This window comes from Zychaea mexicana (assembly GCF_025766255.1).
Source record: "Zychaea mexicana strain RSA 1403 chromosome Unknown BDB00scaffold_137, whole genome shotgun sequence".
Lineage (NCBI taxonomy): Eukaryota > Fungi > Mucoromycota > Mucoromycetes > Mucorales > Lichtheimiaceae > Zychaea > Zychaea mexicana.
Window position 1 is genome coordinate 86,794 of NW_026516800.1, and position 16,302 is coordinate 103,095.

Consider the following 16,302-nt stretch of genomic DNA (forward strand, 5'->3'; position numbering starts at 1 on the left):
TTTGGCCTTCATAAAGCGCCTTGAGCATATTTTGAGCTTGATGGCGAGCATCGTTGTCAAATAATCTTCGTCCTGTCCTTGTGCAGATGAGGTTGCCATACTCTGTGAACAGGTTCTGAACAACCGGCCCGAGTTCGTTTAGTGGTGGCACAAAGCGTTCTACCCTTCGCAAAATCCAAGAAGGGTTGCTGTTGAGCATGTATGTCCAAGGAAGTCCTTGTTTTGCTAGGTATTCCTCCACTTTGCGTCTGTCGTGAGGATCCACAACGAAGATTGCATCCCGTAGTCGGCGGCTGAACTCCTTTGCAAGCGTGTGGCGCTTGGGAACCTTAATCAATGCCACGAAATGATATATATCTTTTAAAACCCTTGATGGATTTTGGTTGGGTTGGTGCGAACTATATTGCTGTGCTTCAAAGCTGGCTATGTCGGTCTGTGTAGAGTCAGCAATCAGTGGAGTTGTCGATGTAATTTGATTGTTGCAAATGTCGTCCACTTCTTCATCAGATGACGACAGCTCTTCCTAGTATCCGTCGTCTTCGTCCAAAGCATCATCAGGCGAGTTCGAATTCATGGTGATACATGACGTTTCTGTATCTGTTGAGCTACAGTAGGCGCTCGCTAAGCCGATCACTTCTAAACCGATATTCTTGCTAAGCCGATCATTTTTCAAAATTACCGACTCGTTAAGCAGTGAATATCGAGCTTGCTCAGTAAGCCGATCACCGATCATTTCTCTGTGACATATCGCCTTATATGATATAGACCAATAAAACCACAGTATTTCATCTCCTCATATATCTGAGACATGTGGGAGTCGAACAAGCGACCAAAATGTTTACTGTGTATATAATAGTTAACAGACGAAGACCCCACTCATTATATTGGGCAACGAATTCGATAAGCTGATCATTCACTTTTGGGTCATGACCGAGGTGATCAGCTTAGCGAGCGGCTACTGTATCATAGTGCTGTTGCTGGCACAGCAATTTTTTTTCGAATCGTAGCATGGACGTACGTAATGTGATCCTAAACGGTGGTTGACCGAAATCGGCTGAAGTCTCTCATATATACTGATTATTGCACCCGGGATGGCGACATTAATAATTTGTACTATGATGCTACATATCACGCATATGCTAGCAACAAATAAATAGTTGTATATATTAGCAAGCTTTCCTCATAAAAGCTTATATATTAAGCTAACCTGGTGCCCGTTTTGAAGTATGTCCCCATAAGCAATCGGACGTGACGATAGGCTAGCCGAGGATATTGCAACAAAAGCTCCTTGTGGTACGGACCACGGTATGGCTTTACTAATGGTAAGAAATGGGGCAAGTTTTGTGTATATAGCAAGTGATGCCCAAGTATCCATACTGCATGATATATTTGAGTTGGCGTAAGATCTCGTGCCTCCCAATCGCTCTTCCTAAGATTATTCCCCAATGGGGCACCTAGGGGATAAATCAGTATCATCATGATTTTTAAAAAATTAGTATTATTTATATGGGAGTTAATTCATAATCATATATATTTTTGAAAACTATAAAGTTTTCTCAATCATTAGATTGTAAAAATTTTTTATGTTTTCTTTTCTTTATTTTAACTTTTTTTTATATGTATTAAAAAACAAACATTTGTTACACAAATATTGTTTTTTTAAATAAATAAAAAAAAACAATAAAATCAAATCTTTGATTTTGTTTGTTTTTTAATACATAAATACATATAAAAAAAAGTTAAAATAAGTAAAAGAAAACATAAAAAATTTTTACAATCTAATGATTGAGAAAATTTTATAGTTTTCAAAAATATATATGATTATGAATTAACTCCCTATTATTATAATTATTATAAAAATTAGTACCAATTTTATATTTCAGAACATAAAAGAATGTTTACATTATAAAGGAACATTATATGAATCCTTCCAACTACTTTAATATTGTGCGGATAATTAATGGAAATGAATTTTAAAATTTTCTAGAGTTTAAATTAGATATAGTTGCTATGTAATAATTCATGAAGAATGATAAATAGAATATATTCAAAAACTTTCTATATTTTTTTAATTTTTAACTTTTTGTTCTTTCTTTTAAAATTCCTAAATTACATATGAATTTCTTCTTTAAATAGTATAATGTTTTTGTGTTTCATTTTTTAACATGACTGAAATAAACTATACTCTTGACTTTTAATATTTTTTATAGAATTTAATTAATATTATATTAATAATTTTTCTTTTATGTTTTTGAAATTAATTTCTCCATGAACTATTATCTTAATTTTAAATTTATTTTTTAATTTTATCTTAAATTTATTTTTATTTGATTTTTTAAATGTAATAACTTTATTATCAATTTTTATAATTTCTGAAGGTTTTGCTTTTTTTGCTTTTTTTGCTTTTTTTGGAATATGTTCGGGATTATGTTTTGTGCAAAAATATTTATTTTTATCACTATTTTTTGTTATTTTATTACAACAATAATATCCTTCCACTTTTCCTTTTTTAAATTTATATAAAAACATATATTTCTATCCATAGTTATATATATAAAGTGATTAGATGAAAATAAAGTTTTAATTTTATTATCAATTTTATTATTTATTTTTTTTATAAGTTCTTTATTTAATTCTAAGCTAAATTCTAATATTACTGTTTCTTCTAACTCTTTTTTTAATTTATCTCTTAATATTTTTTTATCAAAACTTATGTTTTTGTTCAGACAGACCATTATAATAATTTCAAGAGTTATTCTAAATATATAATTCTATACTTTTATAATATTATTGAAATTCAATTTTTATTTAATTTTTAATTTTGAGCATATATGCACATTTGGTCGGAATTTAAATATTATGTAACAGTCATACGATTTGAGGACATTTTTGATTTTTTTAATATTTATATATTAATAAAAAACATTTAATTTATTTTTCTTTTTAGATATTTTTTTTTCGATAATTAAATTTAATTCTGATTTCTAAAATTCTGACAATAATAATATAACTACAGATGCAAAAAGGTATAGACCTAACCCGATAAGCCCTCCTAGCAGTACTTCTGCTAACACAGATAACGACACTCCTCCATTGTCGACAAAGCCACGCCTATAAAAAAATTTGCCAAGCTTCAGTGCTGTATCTTCGTTATATAATAAAAAGTAATCACGATGGAGCTTTTTTATGTCACCACCTACATGACAGCCAGCTTTCAGTACTTTGGGAGACCGGAGAAGAGCACAGAGTGATGCTGGTACACTATCAAACTGGTGTATTAGTAGTATAAAAACATCGTTCTAAAGAAAGTTAGTCAGATTACCGGGTAACCATACGGTTATACAGATGCTGCTATGATAATAGAATGTTATACCTTGTATGCTAGCTGCACCGTTGCCACTTTTCCCAGAGGAGGGTAATTCCATTCACAATCCGTGCCGATGACAATAGTACTCGTTTTAGAGTCTTCCATAATGTTTCGGTTTATCACGTCGTTTGCTTCTATAGCGTCCCAAACATAGTGGGTTTCGATGTTGTTTGGTAGTCGTAGGAAAGGTGCTTGGTTTTTAACAGGTTGACTTGCAGATTGTTGTGTTTGCTTTGGTCCGTCGTTTAGAGATTTGATCACTTTCAACAAAAACGCCTTATCCCCTCGCACATTGTCAGTGAAGAATAAACGAGGCGGTTTAAAGCCACATTGGTTGTATGTCTTCATCATTTCTGCAAAGGGAGTCTTCAAGTGCGATAGAGATTTTGTCAGGACTAGCAGCTGTATACGTGTTTCTTCATATTCGTTACATACTGTGTATAAGGCACCAAAGGTCGGTGCGTCGCCCATTTTAGCAACTTTCTTGATGACCTTGAAGGTATGATCACCCTCCAATATCTCGCCACCAACTGCTGCCATTTGCTTGTCCATAAACGGGCGTAGTATATCCAGAACAGCGTTGTAAATTAAGCGTAAATACGGAATGGATGGGATATAGCCGGCGTAGCATTGAGGATTGTCAAATGTCGAAAATTCTGCATATGTTTTGGTCCCATTCCATGTCTCGACCAAAGTACGCTGATTTTGTTGATGATCCAGTTGATTTAGAGTATATTAGATATGAAGTCGGATATGTCGTTTGGTATGAAGCTCTTATAGCATGGCATGAAAATTGGAGATTCCCATAGCATGTTGCATGCAAGGTTGCAGTATGTCAATCAATTCTTTTGTTACAGCGCATCAGTAAGTCAGAACGGGCGGAAACTCTGCTGCTAGCTGCTCCGGAAGTTGCGACAGAATATTTTCATCATGGGCGCCTAATGGCTTTTTGCACACGGAGCACTTGTATCGTCGTGAGATTATATAAAAAGACCTTGTATATCAATCTTAGCTTAATTATTCCATTACTTATTCACTTATTGTTGCTTTGAAAGTATAATATGTACCTGTGCATGTCCACAACTCTACGCGCACAAGGATCGTTATATATAGAAGCCTATTCAGTAAGTAGCGACTCTTTGTCGATGCAGCATTCCTCGCGGCAATACAGTTTGTTCACCAAGACATGTGGCAGCCACAGAAATACTCGTGGGTGGTACAGGATTCCGGGGTCCAAGGTGTTTTGGTCTTTCATTGCAAAATAAGGCAACTTTGGCTCCACCCAAAAGGTGCCTCTTCTGTACTCGCTCAGATAACCACCATCTTTACGGGAGATGCGGTTTTGAATGTTAAGAAAATACCCCACAAGCACACCACGGCTTTGCTCTTTGTAAGTTCTATAGTCGTTTCGAAGTTCCTCCAATTCATCATCTGGAATAGCGCTACCGCCGTATTCTACACCAACGCTACCAGTGACTTGATCATCCCTCTCTCGCGTCTCATCCTCCTCAATTTCATGCAGCAAGTCGTTTAAAGTATAGCACTCGCCACTGTCATCATTTTGGAAGCACTATCACATATATGATTGTTTTGACAAAGAGAATAGTATATAAGTTGCATGAAAGGTAGATTTGTTATATTGGGTCTCTATGGGTCTTTATGCTATTAACCTGAGAAGGAAAGCCATTGTGTACATCAGTATAAGCTTGTTCGCTTTGTTGCTCAGGACTTGTATCGACTGAATGGTCGCTCATGTCAAACGTGGATAGGGTTGGACGCGGCGTCCAGAACTGAAGCGTGCGTTGCCCAGTAGGAGGTTCGTTGGTTTTTTGCTCCTTGTTTTTGCTCCCTTTGGGTCTACTGTGACCGCGTTTTATTGAAGATGAGGAGATATCTTCCACGCTTTTAGGATATATAACAAATACAAGAAAGAAAAGCATTCAGCGTGGGTGTGAAAACGCCCTCTCTTGTAAGAAAGCTACAAGAACTAGGTTCCTGTGTGTAACTGTAGCAACACATCCTTAAACCTTAAGTCATAATTTGATTAGACAGATGTTACAGAGCCTGTTAGAGCACTTTCACTTAACTTTCAAAATGATTGGCAGAGTCTTGCCCCATGAGCCATGAGCTTAACCCCCCGCCTGTTTTTTTTGCTCATGTTTTTTTGCTCATGTTTTTATATGCTCATGTTTTTTTGCTCATGTTTTTATATGCTCATGTTTTTTTGCTCATGTTTTTTTGCTCATGTTTTTATATGATCATGTTTTTATATGATCATGTTTTTGAATGATCATGTTTTTAATTGATCATGTTTTTTTGCTCATGTTTTTAATTGAGCATGTTTTTTTGCTCATGTTTTTAATTGATCATGTTTTTTTGCTCATGTTTTTAATTGATCATGTTTTTTTGCTCATGTTTTTAATTGAGCATGTTTTTTTGCTCATGTTTTTAATTGAGCATGTTTTTTTGCTCATGTTTGTAATTGCTCATGTTTTTTTGCTCATGTTTTTTTGCTCATGTTTTTATATGATCATGTTTTTTTGCTCATGTTTTTTTTGCTCATGTTTTTATATGATCATGTTTTTGCTCATGTTTTAATATGCTCATGTTTTTTTGTTCATGTTTTTTTCATCGCGCGAAAAGTCCAATATCAAGGGCTTTTGAAAGACCTTGATATTTGTATATAAAGAGGCAAGGTGTGCCCCCAAAGAAGTTGGGGGGTTTTCAGAGAGTGGATGCGGTAGTTATGCATGAAGTTTCTGTTTGTATATGTAAACTTACTATATTGGTCCAAAAAGCTCCCAGTATATGCAATAGCTGCAAGAACACAACTTCATGTTAGTTACTCAATACTACATCGGATGAAGCACTCCGAGTGTATGCTTTCGTTACAAAGAGAAGTCTTTTATGAAATTTTTTTTCACGTACACCAACATGCACCATTCCATGTACCTAAAAAAAAGTAACGGGTCTCGCACTACCACTGTTCTGCATCTTCATAATCCCCCTACAACCCTTGCTTCAAAAGATCATGTGTACTTTTCATACTGCTCTCTTACAAACATATGCAAAGTGCCGAAAAATGCCGCTCTTGTATATATAATTTGATGTCATGCCGAAACCAGTTGGATCCAAAAAAAAGGATGCTACAATGCATTTTTATATATAAAAACATTCTCAGCGTATTACAAAGCAGCACATGTTTTACGATGCTGATCGAATGCGTTTATTTTTTTTTTCATTGTTGTGAATGACCAATGCGATTAAGTAGAGATTTGAAAAGTTAGGGACAGTGTAGGAGCAACAACCCCTGAATTATTAAAGACGACCCCGTTCAAGGGAAGTTTTTTCTTATATAAAAGTGAATTCTTTTGAGGTTAATCTTTTATCTACATTCGCTCTTTTGTTGATGCATAATGGCAAGCAATAGACGTATGGTTGCTTGCTACTGTCGAACGTGCAGTAGGTCAAACCCACGGGGTTATGAGTTGGTGACAAATCGAGTACGGCAAAACCACGATGAGCGTGATCACGTTGTACTAAGAGGCGAGACACAGCAGGATGGTATTTTATAAGCTACTTTTCCAAGCATCAGTATGGTAATAATGATATTTAACTTCGAATATAGTGGCTAGTATGATCACTCTCTATGAATCCTTGAGCATTAACACGTCCCGATCATCAGTTGGCAATGGCGTAACCATGGATAGTACTGGTGAATCCAGTGTTTTGCCACCACCAGCAGGCAATTCTAACGCGGACATGGACGATTATGGTGATGATACGATGGATATTGATGATGGCAACCCCCCTTCTCCTATTCATCCTTCGTCTCCGGAGTCCCTTTCACTTCCCTACCCTCGTCCTCAAGGTATGATAAGTTGTTGAGTAGAATTGTTGATAGATCGACTAATAACGAATTATCTCTGAATGTAGCTGTCAATGCCAACCGCAGAATACCTCTCGACATTGAGGATAACATATTCGAAAACGGTGGTGATAGCGATAGTGAGACTGTGGTTGGTGCTAATGCTCGTGTATTGGATGCGGACGACATTGAGTGGGGGTACAGCAACGAGGAAGACGATATAGTCGATATAACAGGAGGTCGGTTCCCAAAGGACAATATTATTATATTCACTTGCATAGTAATACTAAATAAGTGTTTCTTAAAAAAAGATATCACTTACCTCGATAATTCAGCATCAGAAAGAATGCTACTTCAGCATTATCGACATCCAGTTGCACTCGTCCTCGTTTTCCTTGTCTTGTTCCAGTTGCATTTTTTTTCTGAGCATATTTCAGGCATAGTTATCGAGTTTTTCTCAGTCCTGCTTGCAGATCTCCTTGGCCCGGATGCCCATATCCCTCGTTCACTTGCTACCCTGCGTAGTATAACTGGCTTCTCTGTCTTAACAGACAACATCGTCTTATATGTGTCGTGTTCCCGGTGCCACAGTCTCTACCTGAAACGATCCGACGATTGCCCCACCGAATGCACCGATGACGACATTCGATACCAAGGATTGTGCGGCACCAGATTGTTTAAAGCATTAAGGAGTCGCCTATCTCCAGTAAAGGAATTTGCGTACCAGCCCTTGGCTGCTAGTATACAGAGGCTTTTCAAGCGATCAGGGTTCGAGGCAAAAATTGAACAATGGCGTTCCCGCACACGATATGAAAACAAATTTTTTGACATCTATGATGGCGATATGTGGCGTGGTATCCTTGATAGAAGTGGTGCCTCATTCGTTTCTTTATATCGTTCGTTGTTGTTGACGCTTAACGTTGATTGGTTTGGTCCGTTCATTGATTCTACGTACTCGTGCGGTGCTCTATACTTGACTGTCAACAACTTGCCGCGGTCAGAGCGCTTTAAAACAGAGAATGTAATCCTTGTTGGTATCATGCCAGGTCCAAGTGAGCCAAGTACATCCGATATGAATCATTACCTTCGTCCACTGGTTGATGAATTGTTGGAGTGGTATGATGGAAAAAGGATCAGCACCTACAGCAATCCAACAGAAGGCGCTCTTGTCCGGGTAGCTTTGCTCAACAATGCATGCGACATCCCTGCTGCTCGAAAAACTAGTGAATTCACGTCCCATGCAAGCCTCTGTGCTTGCCATAAATGCCTTCGCCAGTTCGCCGTTTTCGAGGGTACATCGAGTATAAACTACTCTGGTTTCGAAGTCGATGATTGGGAGCTGCGCACGAAGGAAAGCAATTTGGGTGATGCCACTCGATGGAAATATGCTGCTACTATGGCTGCTCGGCGACAGATCGAACGTGAAACTGGGACGAGATGGTCAGAGCTTCATCGCCTACGCTACTTTGATCCCGTTCGTTGTACTATTATCGACCCAATGCATAATTTGTTCCTTGGTACCGCTAAACGTATGACCAAACTTTGGATCGAAGATGCGCATCTGACAAATCGAGATCTGAAGGAAATGCAAACGTAAGTTTTAGTAGCAGTTCTTTATTGTGTTTGTTGCTATCGTTGTTAATAGATGGATGTCATGATCTTGTTCTGTGAATGACCGTATACCTAGACTGGCTGATGGCATTGTCCTCCCACCCGACTATGTTTCCTTGAAACGTAAGATCGAAAGTGGTTTTTCGTTCATGACTGCTGATGATTGGAAGTCATGGTGCCTAGTGTATTCACCTTTTGTGCTGCAGGGACACCTCGAAGATCGTTTGCTTCAGAATTGGCTACTTTTTGTCAACGCATGCCGTTTACTAGTAAAGCCATCGATTACAGAGAGCGAGGTCGATTTGGCACACGCAAATTTGCTGAATTTTTGCACTGGTGTTGAAGACTTGTATGGCGCAGAAGCAGTAACACCAAACATGCACTTACATATGCATCTGGATATGACGATCCTTGATCGGCCCCTTGTACGGATTTTGGCTCTTCAGCTTTGAGAGATACAACGGGTATCTGAAAGAGATCGATACAACTTAGAAGAAGTCTTTCGAAGTGACTTTCTTGAAACGGTTTCTGCGACGCAGTAATACAAGATCGGCGATATTCGTGGAATTGGCTTGAAACATCGTGACCATCCAGGACCCATCGTTTGTCTCCAGGAGATAGGTTTTCAAGCGATGGCGCTCTTTTTACATGGTTATTGTCGACGTGATGCGCGAGTTCTGAAACAGTTTTAAATATGTCGCGACAACCTGGGCAAGCGAATTTAACAATGATTGCTGTGCCTTCTTGTGTGTATTTCTTCACGTTGCTTGTGTTGTAGACATGCACTGGAATTCCGTCTGTTGATTTGCCATGGTCTTTCTTCGAACGTGTTGTGAGATCCTTGCCGTGCTTAGTGAATATGTGCCTTTTCATATTTTGAAATCTGCTGAATGGTTCCTCACAATCCGGGCATAGCTTTTTTAACAAAACTATGGCGCCTTTGTTATTGCACGAATGAGACGATTCAGCCATGTTTGGATCGATGTATGAAAGTGATTGGTTTTTTTTATTGAACGCACAATTTTTTTGCACGACATTGAATCCAAAATCAGCGACTTTACTTTCTTAAATGACTGTGTGGATTGTATATATAAAATCTAACAACAGAATATGCCTACGAAATGATATACCATATTTTAGCTGTCATACACGTGGCAACTGATGCAGCTCAAGTCAGAAAAGGTGTAGAGCAGGCCATAGAGATGTAGCTGGACACTCCTTACTTTCTTCTTTTTTGATGTGATCGATGAAAAAAAGATCATTTTCGTCGGCGTCATCAAGTCGTACAGCATTGGGCTTTTTTGCACTTTGTATTATGACGAGTCCCATGAAGGGATATGTTTGATTCGACATTTTGCTATAAGCAAACACTTCGGAGTATTGCGTGCATTGTTTTTAGGGTACCTTAAATCTTGGCAGATCCGCTTGGCAAATTCTGTAGCAAGTGATGTCTAGCTGCTTATATTGAGTGCATGCTCTGCATGTGTTAGACTAAGCCGTGTGTCAAACCAGATACTTTATTATAAGACCTAGACTGTACATACCATGAGGGTTGCCAGGTGATTTTGTTTGTCGTCATGGTCTATCATTACTGACCGAATGGGTCAAGTTACCCCGGAACAGCCCATGCGTCTTACCGTACGTGACATCATGGGGTCCCAAAGAAGTAACGGAAACCCACTTTTGAAAAAACAAAAAAGCCTTTGATGAACTTTATCCTGTTGCCAAGAATGGAATCTCCGAGAAAGAAAATCACAATCTTTTTATCTATAAATAAACGACTTGGCAAATCCAGAATAGTGATTTTACATCTTCTCTTTTCCTTTCTTATTACTTCTCTGCTTCTTATTAGTAAAAATGTCTCCAAGGTAGTAAGCTTGTAATATCTGTTATTCTTTGTGAAAAATCATCGATGGCACATTTTCTGATTTGGAGATCTATTATGCTATATACTCGTCATTAGTGAACAACAGCAACCCCAACAGCCTCACGAGCAGCATGAAATGGCTGCTACTTCATCACCTTCTTCATACCCCACTACCGAAGCAATGAAAGCTGATGCCACTGCAAACACACAGGATTTAAATCAACAAGGTTAGCTACTCACTTTTCTATTACCGATATATCAGCTTTGAATATATCATACGTTCTTCTCACGTGTTTCTCCTTGACAATTCGACTTTAATATCTAACGTAAAATAAACTCAAATTAGAGGAACCATCAGGAATTTTACGGTACGTGCTTGCGACGATCCATATCGGAGAAGAAGGGGGAACATTTTAAAGTAGCAGTAGTACGGATCATTTATGAACTGCTTGTGTATAATATTATAGGTTACGTGGTGGTTGCGGTTGCTTAACCGGCTGCCTTGCAGGACTGTGTTGCTGCTGCACACTTGACGCTTGCTGCTAAAGAGGTTTGTTTACCGTTAATCAGCCTTTTTGTAATCGTGTTAGGAACTCTAAAGTGTATAGTGATGCTCACAAATTTTTCCCACTTGTTGGTACAGATCTTTCTATATTACACATAGTTGTCGTCGTGATTATCTCATTTGAATACTGTAACATTCAACAGCGTATGACAGGACTAACAAGATCGTCTTTTCTGTTCCACAAACTATCTATTTACTTATTTTTGCTAAAGAAGAGCGCCTTGGCATACCTACATATTCTCTCCAAAGCCCACCGAATTGCATACGTTGTATTGTCACTATCATACATACTTTTCACACATATCAACATGTAGAACTTCATTATACGGTCACTCTATTTCATCATTAGCTTTCTCATTATATAAATATATCGTTTTACCAACCTGTATATCTAATGTATGTGGTAAGCTACACATAAGCTCCTTCTTCTATAATTGGGAGCTGTTATCTCTGCAGGAAATGCAATGTTTGAAGTTTCGGTTTTGTAAATGCTGTAAACGTAAGCTTGCATGAAATATAGTTGTGGGTTGCCAAGCGGCCCCTTAAAACAAACCAGCACGACGATTTGACGTTAGCCAGTTTTTTTCGACGCGACGACGTTTCTTTTTGCTACCATGGCCACCTACGAATGCAGTTTACAAGGTCTTATAGTCGGAACAGCAGAAAAAGATGCAGTAATACAACGCCTTGTTGGAGTCTGTGGCAATGATTCCTTGATTGATCTCTTCCAGCACGAAATCATATTTTCACCAACGGGTACGAAGACTCTAAACATCATTCGCCATTTTTTTGGATTCGACCCACAAAACCTCACTTTCTGATTAACGAATGAATCGTAATAGTGCAGACACCAGTGGGACCAGCACGTAATGACGACGTTGTTTTACGACTTCAATCACGGATTAGTTCAGAGCATGAAAAGAGTTTTAAACATCGACAATGGTACCTCTGCATGCAAGGTCACCCCGAACCCCAACGTGGACGCACAGTATCTGTCCGACCGCATGTACGCGTAGAACTCAGTGGCGATGTGTTTCGATTTATGAAGTCACTCGGTTACAGGTTTATATCCATATACTTTCGATGATCACTGAATAGTTATGTTCTACTAACGCAGGAAATCATTACTTAGTTATTCCTTTGAAGTTGTACGTAAAGGATATCTACTCTCATATGAAAGATTGTTACGAATTACAGTCAGTCAAGTATACAAGGTAACAAGAGTATTCAAATAGCTCTAATACTGTAAACTATTCCATTACTGTTGCTCGTTTACAGCCCGCTGTTACTGATGATCTTATGGACATACATGTGGCACTAGCTGAAAACAAAGGTGGATGTATCAAGCGCCGTGCTTGTGGATGAGGACATTTGGATGATTGAAGTCAATTCAACCCCGGTGGCTCAAGAGCAAGTGAATCAGATGGCAGAACAACTGAACAAGTTCAAGTTATTACTAAACGGGTATGTGACCAAAGTTATAGGGTGACCGGGAATGAGTCAAATTATATGCTAATTGAGACGTCTGTTCGACTGGGTCGTACAAAGCATTGTAGATTTAGAATACGTCGACACGAGAGCCTTGCAAAACAAAATTCACTACACGTAATCCATTGCATACCCTTTACAAAACGCTCATTTGCTTCTTCCACCACTTTATCCTACTTCTTTTGTATCTTCCATAATAATCATGACATTGTCACGCATGCTCTATTGTCGGATTCTGCTAAATGGTATGGTTTTCGTGAGTAGTTCAAGAATTAGGGTACACTGAAAAAAGGAATACTACCACAGTAGATGAAACCGCAGCAAGTAAGAAAACGAATCGGAATTACTAGCTTTCGAACTTTTAGTTCCCAAAACAGTAATGGATAGAGTAATCCCTCATGCATGACCGGAACTGCGCCACTACAACCATCATTTGTGCGTTGAAATCATTTAAATAGTGGTGTGAGATTTTGGTTTGTTTTCTTTACAAACATATATGCCTTCTTTACTATCGATAATTGGCAGACCAAACGACCACATCCACCACCACAATCGATTGGGCATGCCGACAATTACGATGAATGCACCCTTTTACGAAGATCATCAGCAACCGTTGCCGATGATACTACAATTACCGGACGAACTTTTGAGCGAAATAATGCTTTTTGCGAAAATCACTGACCGACTTCGCTGCGCACTAACGTGCAGAGCATGGTATGATCATTTCGAAAAATATCCCTATGCGTTATGGGACACTATCGAAACGAACGATAGCTGGCTATTGTACAAACTCGACAAGACCGTGCGTAAGAACAAAGCCCTTGCATCAGCTTTTGGACAATATGCTCGACATATCAAGTTTGTTCTTCCGCCGAGTCACGTTGCTTATTACGCCACAAGAGCCTTATCGAATTCTCAGTGTCACAATATCGTATCGTTGGGTAAATATAATCACTCTTTTTGTTTGAAGATTGCATGTATTTTTTAAAGGAGAATGTTAGCTCTGGAAACTCTAACTGTTGTATCAATCACCTCTAGATTTGTCCAATGTCTTCCAGTTGTCCATACAGAGCTTTCTTGAAACGATTCGCTTGAGCCATAAAAGCTTGCGAGTGATACGCCTTATCAAGGGCGACGTCATTGCAGCAGGATATCTCGCAACTATATTCAATATATGTCATAACCTGACGCATTTCACTTATGTTGGTCGACAAACATCGCCCCAGGAGATCCGAGAGGCCCCTGAAAGTCTTGTTGCCCGTACGTTCCACTTGACCAGCCTGTACCTGGAATTCTCGTTAGGAGCCGATATTGTTCATTTACCTACGCTACTTGCAAACTGCCCACGCCTCAAGAATTTGCAGATACATACATTCGATAGCGAAGAGAATCAGCAGATACTAGAGCTTGTTACCATGCACTGTAGCAACCTTTCCAACTTTGTATATCACAGCTGGCATAACACAGTCGCGTACGGCAAGCGGAACGAGTTTCGACTTTTCGGCAAACAACTGACGTACTCTTATCGTGCAATACTTGATCCTTCGACGACGCCAACGGATGAAGGCGATGACATCAGTGTACACCAGAAGGATACGACCCTTTTGCCATGGGTGCTTAAAAGCCATATGACGGTAGAAACCATGTCTGTCTCACTTTGCATGCTACGACCGACACGACGAGCAATGCATTTATTGGGCTCGCTACATTTTCCGCAACTGCGCGAGCTAAAGCTACATTGCCTGTGTCAAAATGCCAACCGGTCATACCCTTCAAGCAATTTATGCAGCTTTTTGCAAGCATCGCCGAATTTGGAACTTGTACACTTGTTTGGCCTTAACTCTATCAACAACAACGTCCTCAAGGTACTCGGTCAACTTGAACGCCTCGAACAGTTGGAGGTCACGCTCGGCGAAGCAAGTATGGTCACCCCTCAAGGCATTCGCTGGTTATTCGAGTCAACAAAGACGTTGCGACGCGTATCATTTGGAGGCCTAACCAAATATTTTACAAATCAACATCTTTTGGCGACTACTGCTCTTAAGCACTTATATTCCTTGATGATTACAGCCGCATGCGCCGACATAAGCACGAGCGGTCTTTATCAATATACAGACAAGATGCGTGACTCTGATATCAAAATACTACGACTGGGTATGGTTCCTATGCTGGACGACAGAACTATTTTGGCGTTCAACCGACTGCCGAACCTTTGCTATTTGGAGATTGCTGCTACCCAAAAAAATCCGCGAAGTATCGGATTGGCATTCGATGAGCTCGTTGAAGCACGCGCTAAAGATGATACCCATACTTTAGAAGTAAAATACACCGAAGCATATTCCTCTCACTTTTTCACTAGCGCTGTTGCTGGTAATATAGATATTTTCTAAGAGAAAAAATGAACGTACATACAGTAAATGCTTGTCACAAGTGTGGGTTGATTCAGTCATGGTTGCCTTTTGCATATTACTTTTCAATAATTCGTTTGCATCTCTTTTTTTCTTTCTTTGAGAGTAAGGAAGACTGAACTAGCTTTTGCTCTCTATGTTGCTATTGCCAGGATGACTTTAGTTATATAATCTAGACATCCTGAATGCTGTTGTTTATTCTTTACCGCATCTGCAGGGTATTACAATGCTATCCAATCCATTGAGCGGAGTTGGGATCCAGGAAGCTTACTAGGGTGATGTTTATATCTTGGTTGACAGCACACAGTAGCACTCCAGCGTCTTGTATCAGGCTTGCCTTTTCTCTGGCGTTTTGAGCTTGCTATCGTATTGTTGTTCGTTTGGTAAGCATCAAGCTTAAGACACTGGGTTCATTTACTGAACAACTGCCCATGAGTTTGTTACATATAGAGTTTAAACAGACAAAGTACTGTAGTTAGAATTTGCCCAGAAAATATGAGGAACACTTTCCGGGAATCGCTATATTTCAAGATGTTTCTGATCCCGTATATATCCTAGCATGTGGAAGATGATAATGTTCCCGCTTACCATAAATATTGACCTTTGTCAGTAAACTTGACTCCAATAAGTCCTCTGCGTAGTATAACTCTCAAAGCGGTTCGAGTATAGTTGCAGCAGCACGTTGGCCAATGAAATCCAAATACCGGGCATTAAAAATCCACTGCCCGACATGAACAGGAACGCGCGTATGCGCATACATACAGCATACAGACTGCTTTTTTTTGGTCATAAAGGGAGAGGGGAGGAGGCGACGATGGTCTTTCTATTCAACAACGGAAGAAAGAATATTCTCACTTCATTTTTTTTCTCTCTTCTGTCACAGAGACTATATCATATAGAGTGCGAGGTGATCCCTTTTGTGACGAAAAGAGGTACACAAGCATTTCTGATATATAAGGAAAGCATAGGGTAACCAAAAAAAATTAGTCTGTGCTTTCGCTCAGGTTTGAAAGGGCACCAGACTCGCTGCCGACCAGATCCACATCGTGCTGCCTTTCCATCAATCCTGGATCGTAAGTGTATATGTAAACATTTCAAATCGATCTTTGACTATACAGATATCACAAC

At 39.1% G+C, this 16,302-nt stretch overlaps 4 protein-coding genes across 4 annotated transcripts; 3 read left to right on the forward strand and 1 right to left on the reverse strand.

Moving 5' to 3' along the window:
- The first annotated feature begins 1,409 nt into the window (after positions 1-1,409).
- Positions 1,410-3,385, forward strand: BDB00DRAFT_853697 (uncharacterized protein). Its single transcript, XM_053125650.1, has 2 exons — positions 1,410-1,454; positions 3,053-3,385. Exons 1-2 carry the CDS (start codon positions 1,446-1,448, stop codon positions 3,287-3,289), a joined length of 246 nt encoding a protein of 81 aa, XP_052973784.1. The 5' UTR covers positions 1,410-1,445; the 3' UTR covers positions 3,290-3,385.
- Positions 3,386-8,939: 5,554 nt separating this feature from the next.
- On the reverse strand, positions 8,940-9,918 carry BDB00DRAFT_114233 (uncharacterized protein). Its single transcript, XM_053116107.1, has 3 exons — positions 9,234-9,918; positions 9,039-9,112; positions 8,940-8,952 (listed from the first exon to the last, which is right to left on the reverse strand). The coding sequence occupies exons 1-2, from the start codon at positions 9,816-9,818 to the stop codon at positions 9,110-9,112; spliced, it is 588 nt and encodes a 195-aa protein (XP_052973785.1). The 5' UTR covers positions 9,819-9,918; the 3' UTR covers positions 8,940-8,952; positions 9,039-9,109.
- A 1,974-nt stretch (positions 9,919-11,892) lies between these two features.
- BDB00DRAFT_885169 (uncharacterized protein) lies at positions 11,893-12,777 on the forward strand (the record flags this gene model as incomplete). The annotated part of the gene is made up of 3 exons (XM_053128390.1): positions 11,893-12,034; positions 12,121-12,272; positions 12,763-12,777. 3 exons carry the CDS (start codon positions 11,893-11,895, stop codon positions 12,775-12,777), a joined length of 309 nt encoding a protein of 102 aa, XP_052973786.1.
- A 138-nt stretch (positions 12,778-12,915) lies between these two features.
- BDB00DRAFT_113796 (uncharacterized protein) lies at positions 12,916-15,234 on the forward strand. Its single transcript, XM_053116106.1, has 2 exons — positions 12,916-13,707; positions 13,805-15,234. The coding sequence occupies exons 1-2, from the start codon at positions 13,263-13,265 to the stop codon at positions 15,154-15,156; spliced, it is 1,797 nt and encodes a 598-aa protein (XP_052973787.1). The 5' UTR covers positions 12,916-13,262; the 3' UTR covers positions 15,157-15,234.
- The last annotated feature ends 1,068 nt before the right edge of the window (positions 15,235-16,302 follow it).

Coding starts and splice junctions, on each gene's coding strand:
- BDB00DRAFT_114233 (XM_053116107.1), bottom strand. CDS start 9,818: ATGGCTGAATCGTCTCATTCGTGCAATAACAAAGGCGCCATAGTTTTG.
- BDB00DRAFT_113796 (XM_053116106.1), top strand. CDS start 13,263: ATGCCTTCTTTACTATCGATAATTGGCAGACCAAACGACCACATCCAC. Junction 13,708..13,804: donor TCACAATATCGTATCGTTGG/GTAAATATAATC, acceptor AATCACCTCTAG/ATTTGTCCAATGTCTTCCAG.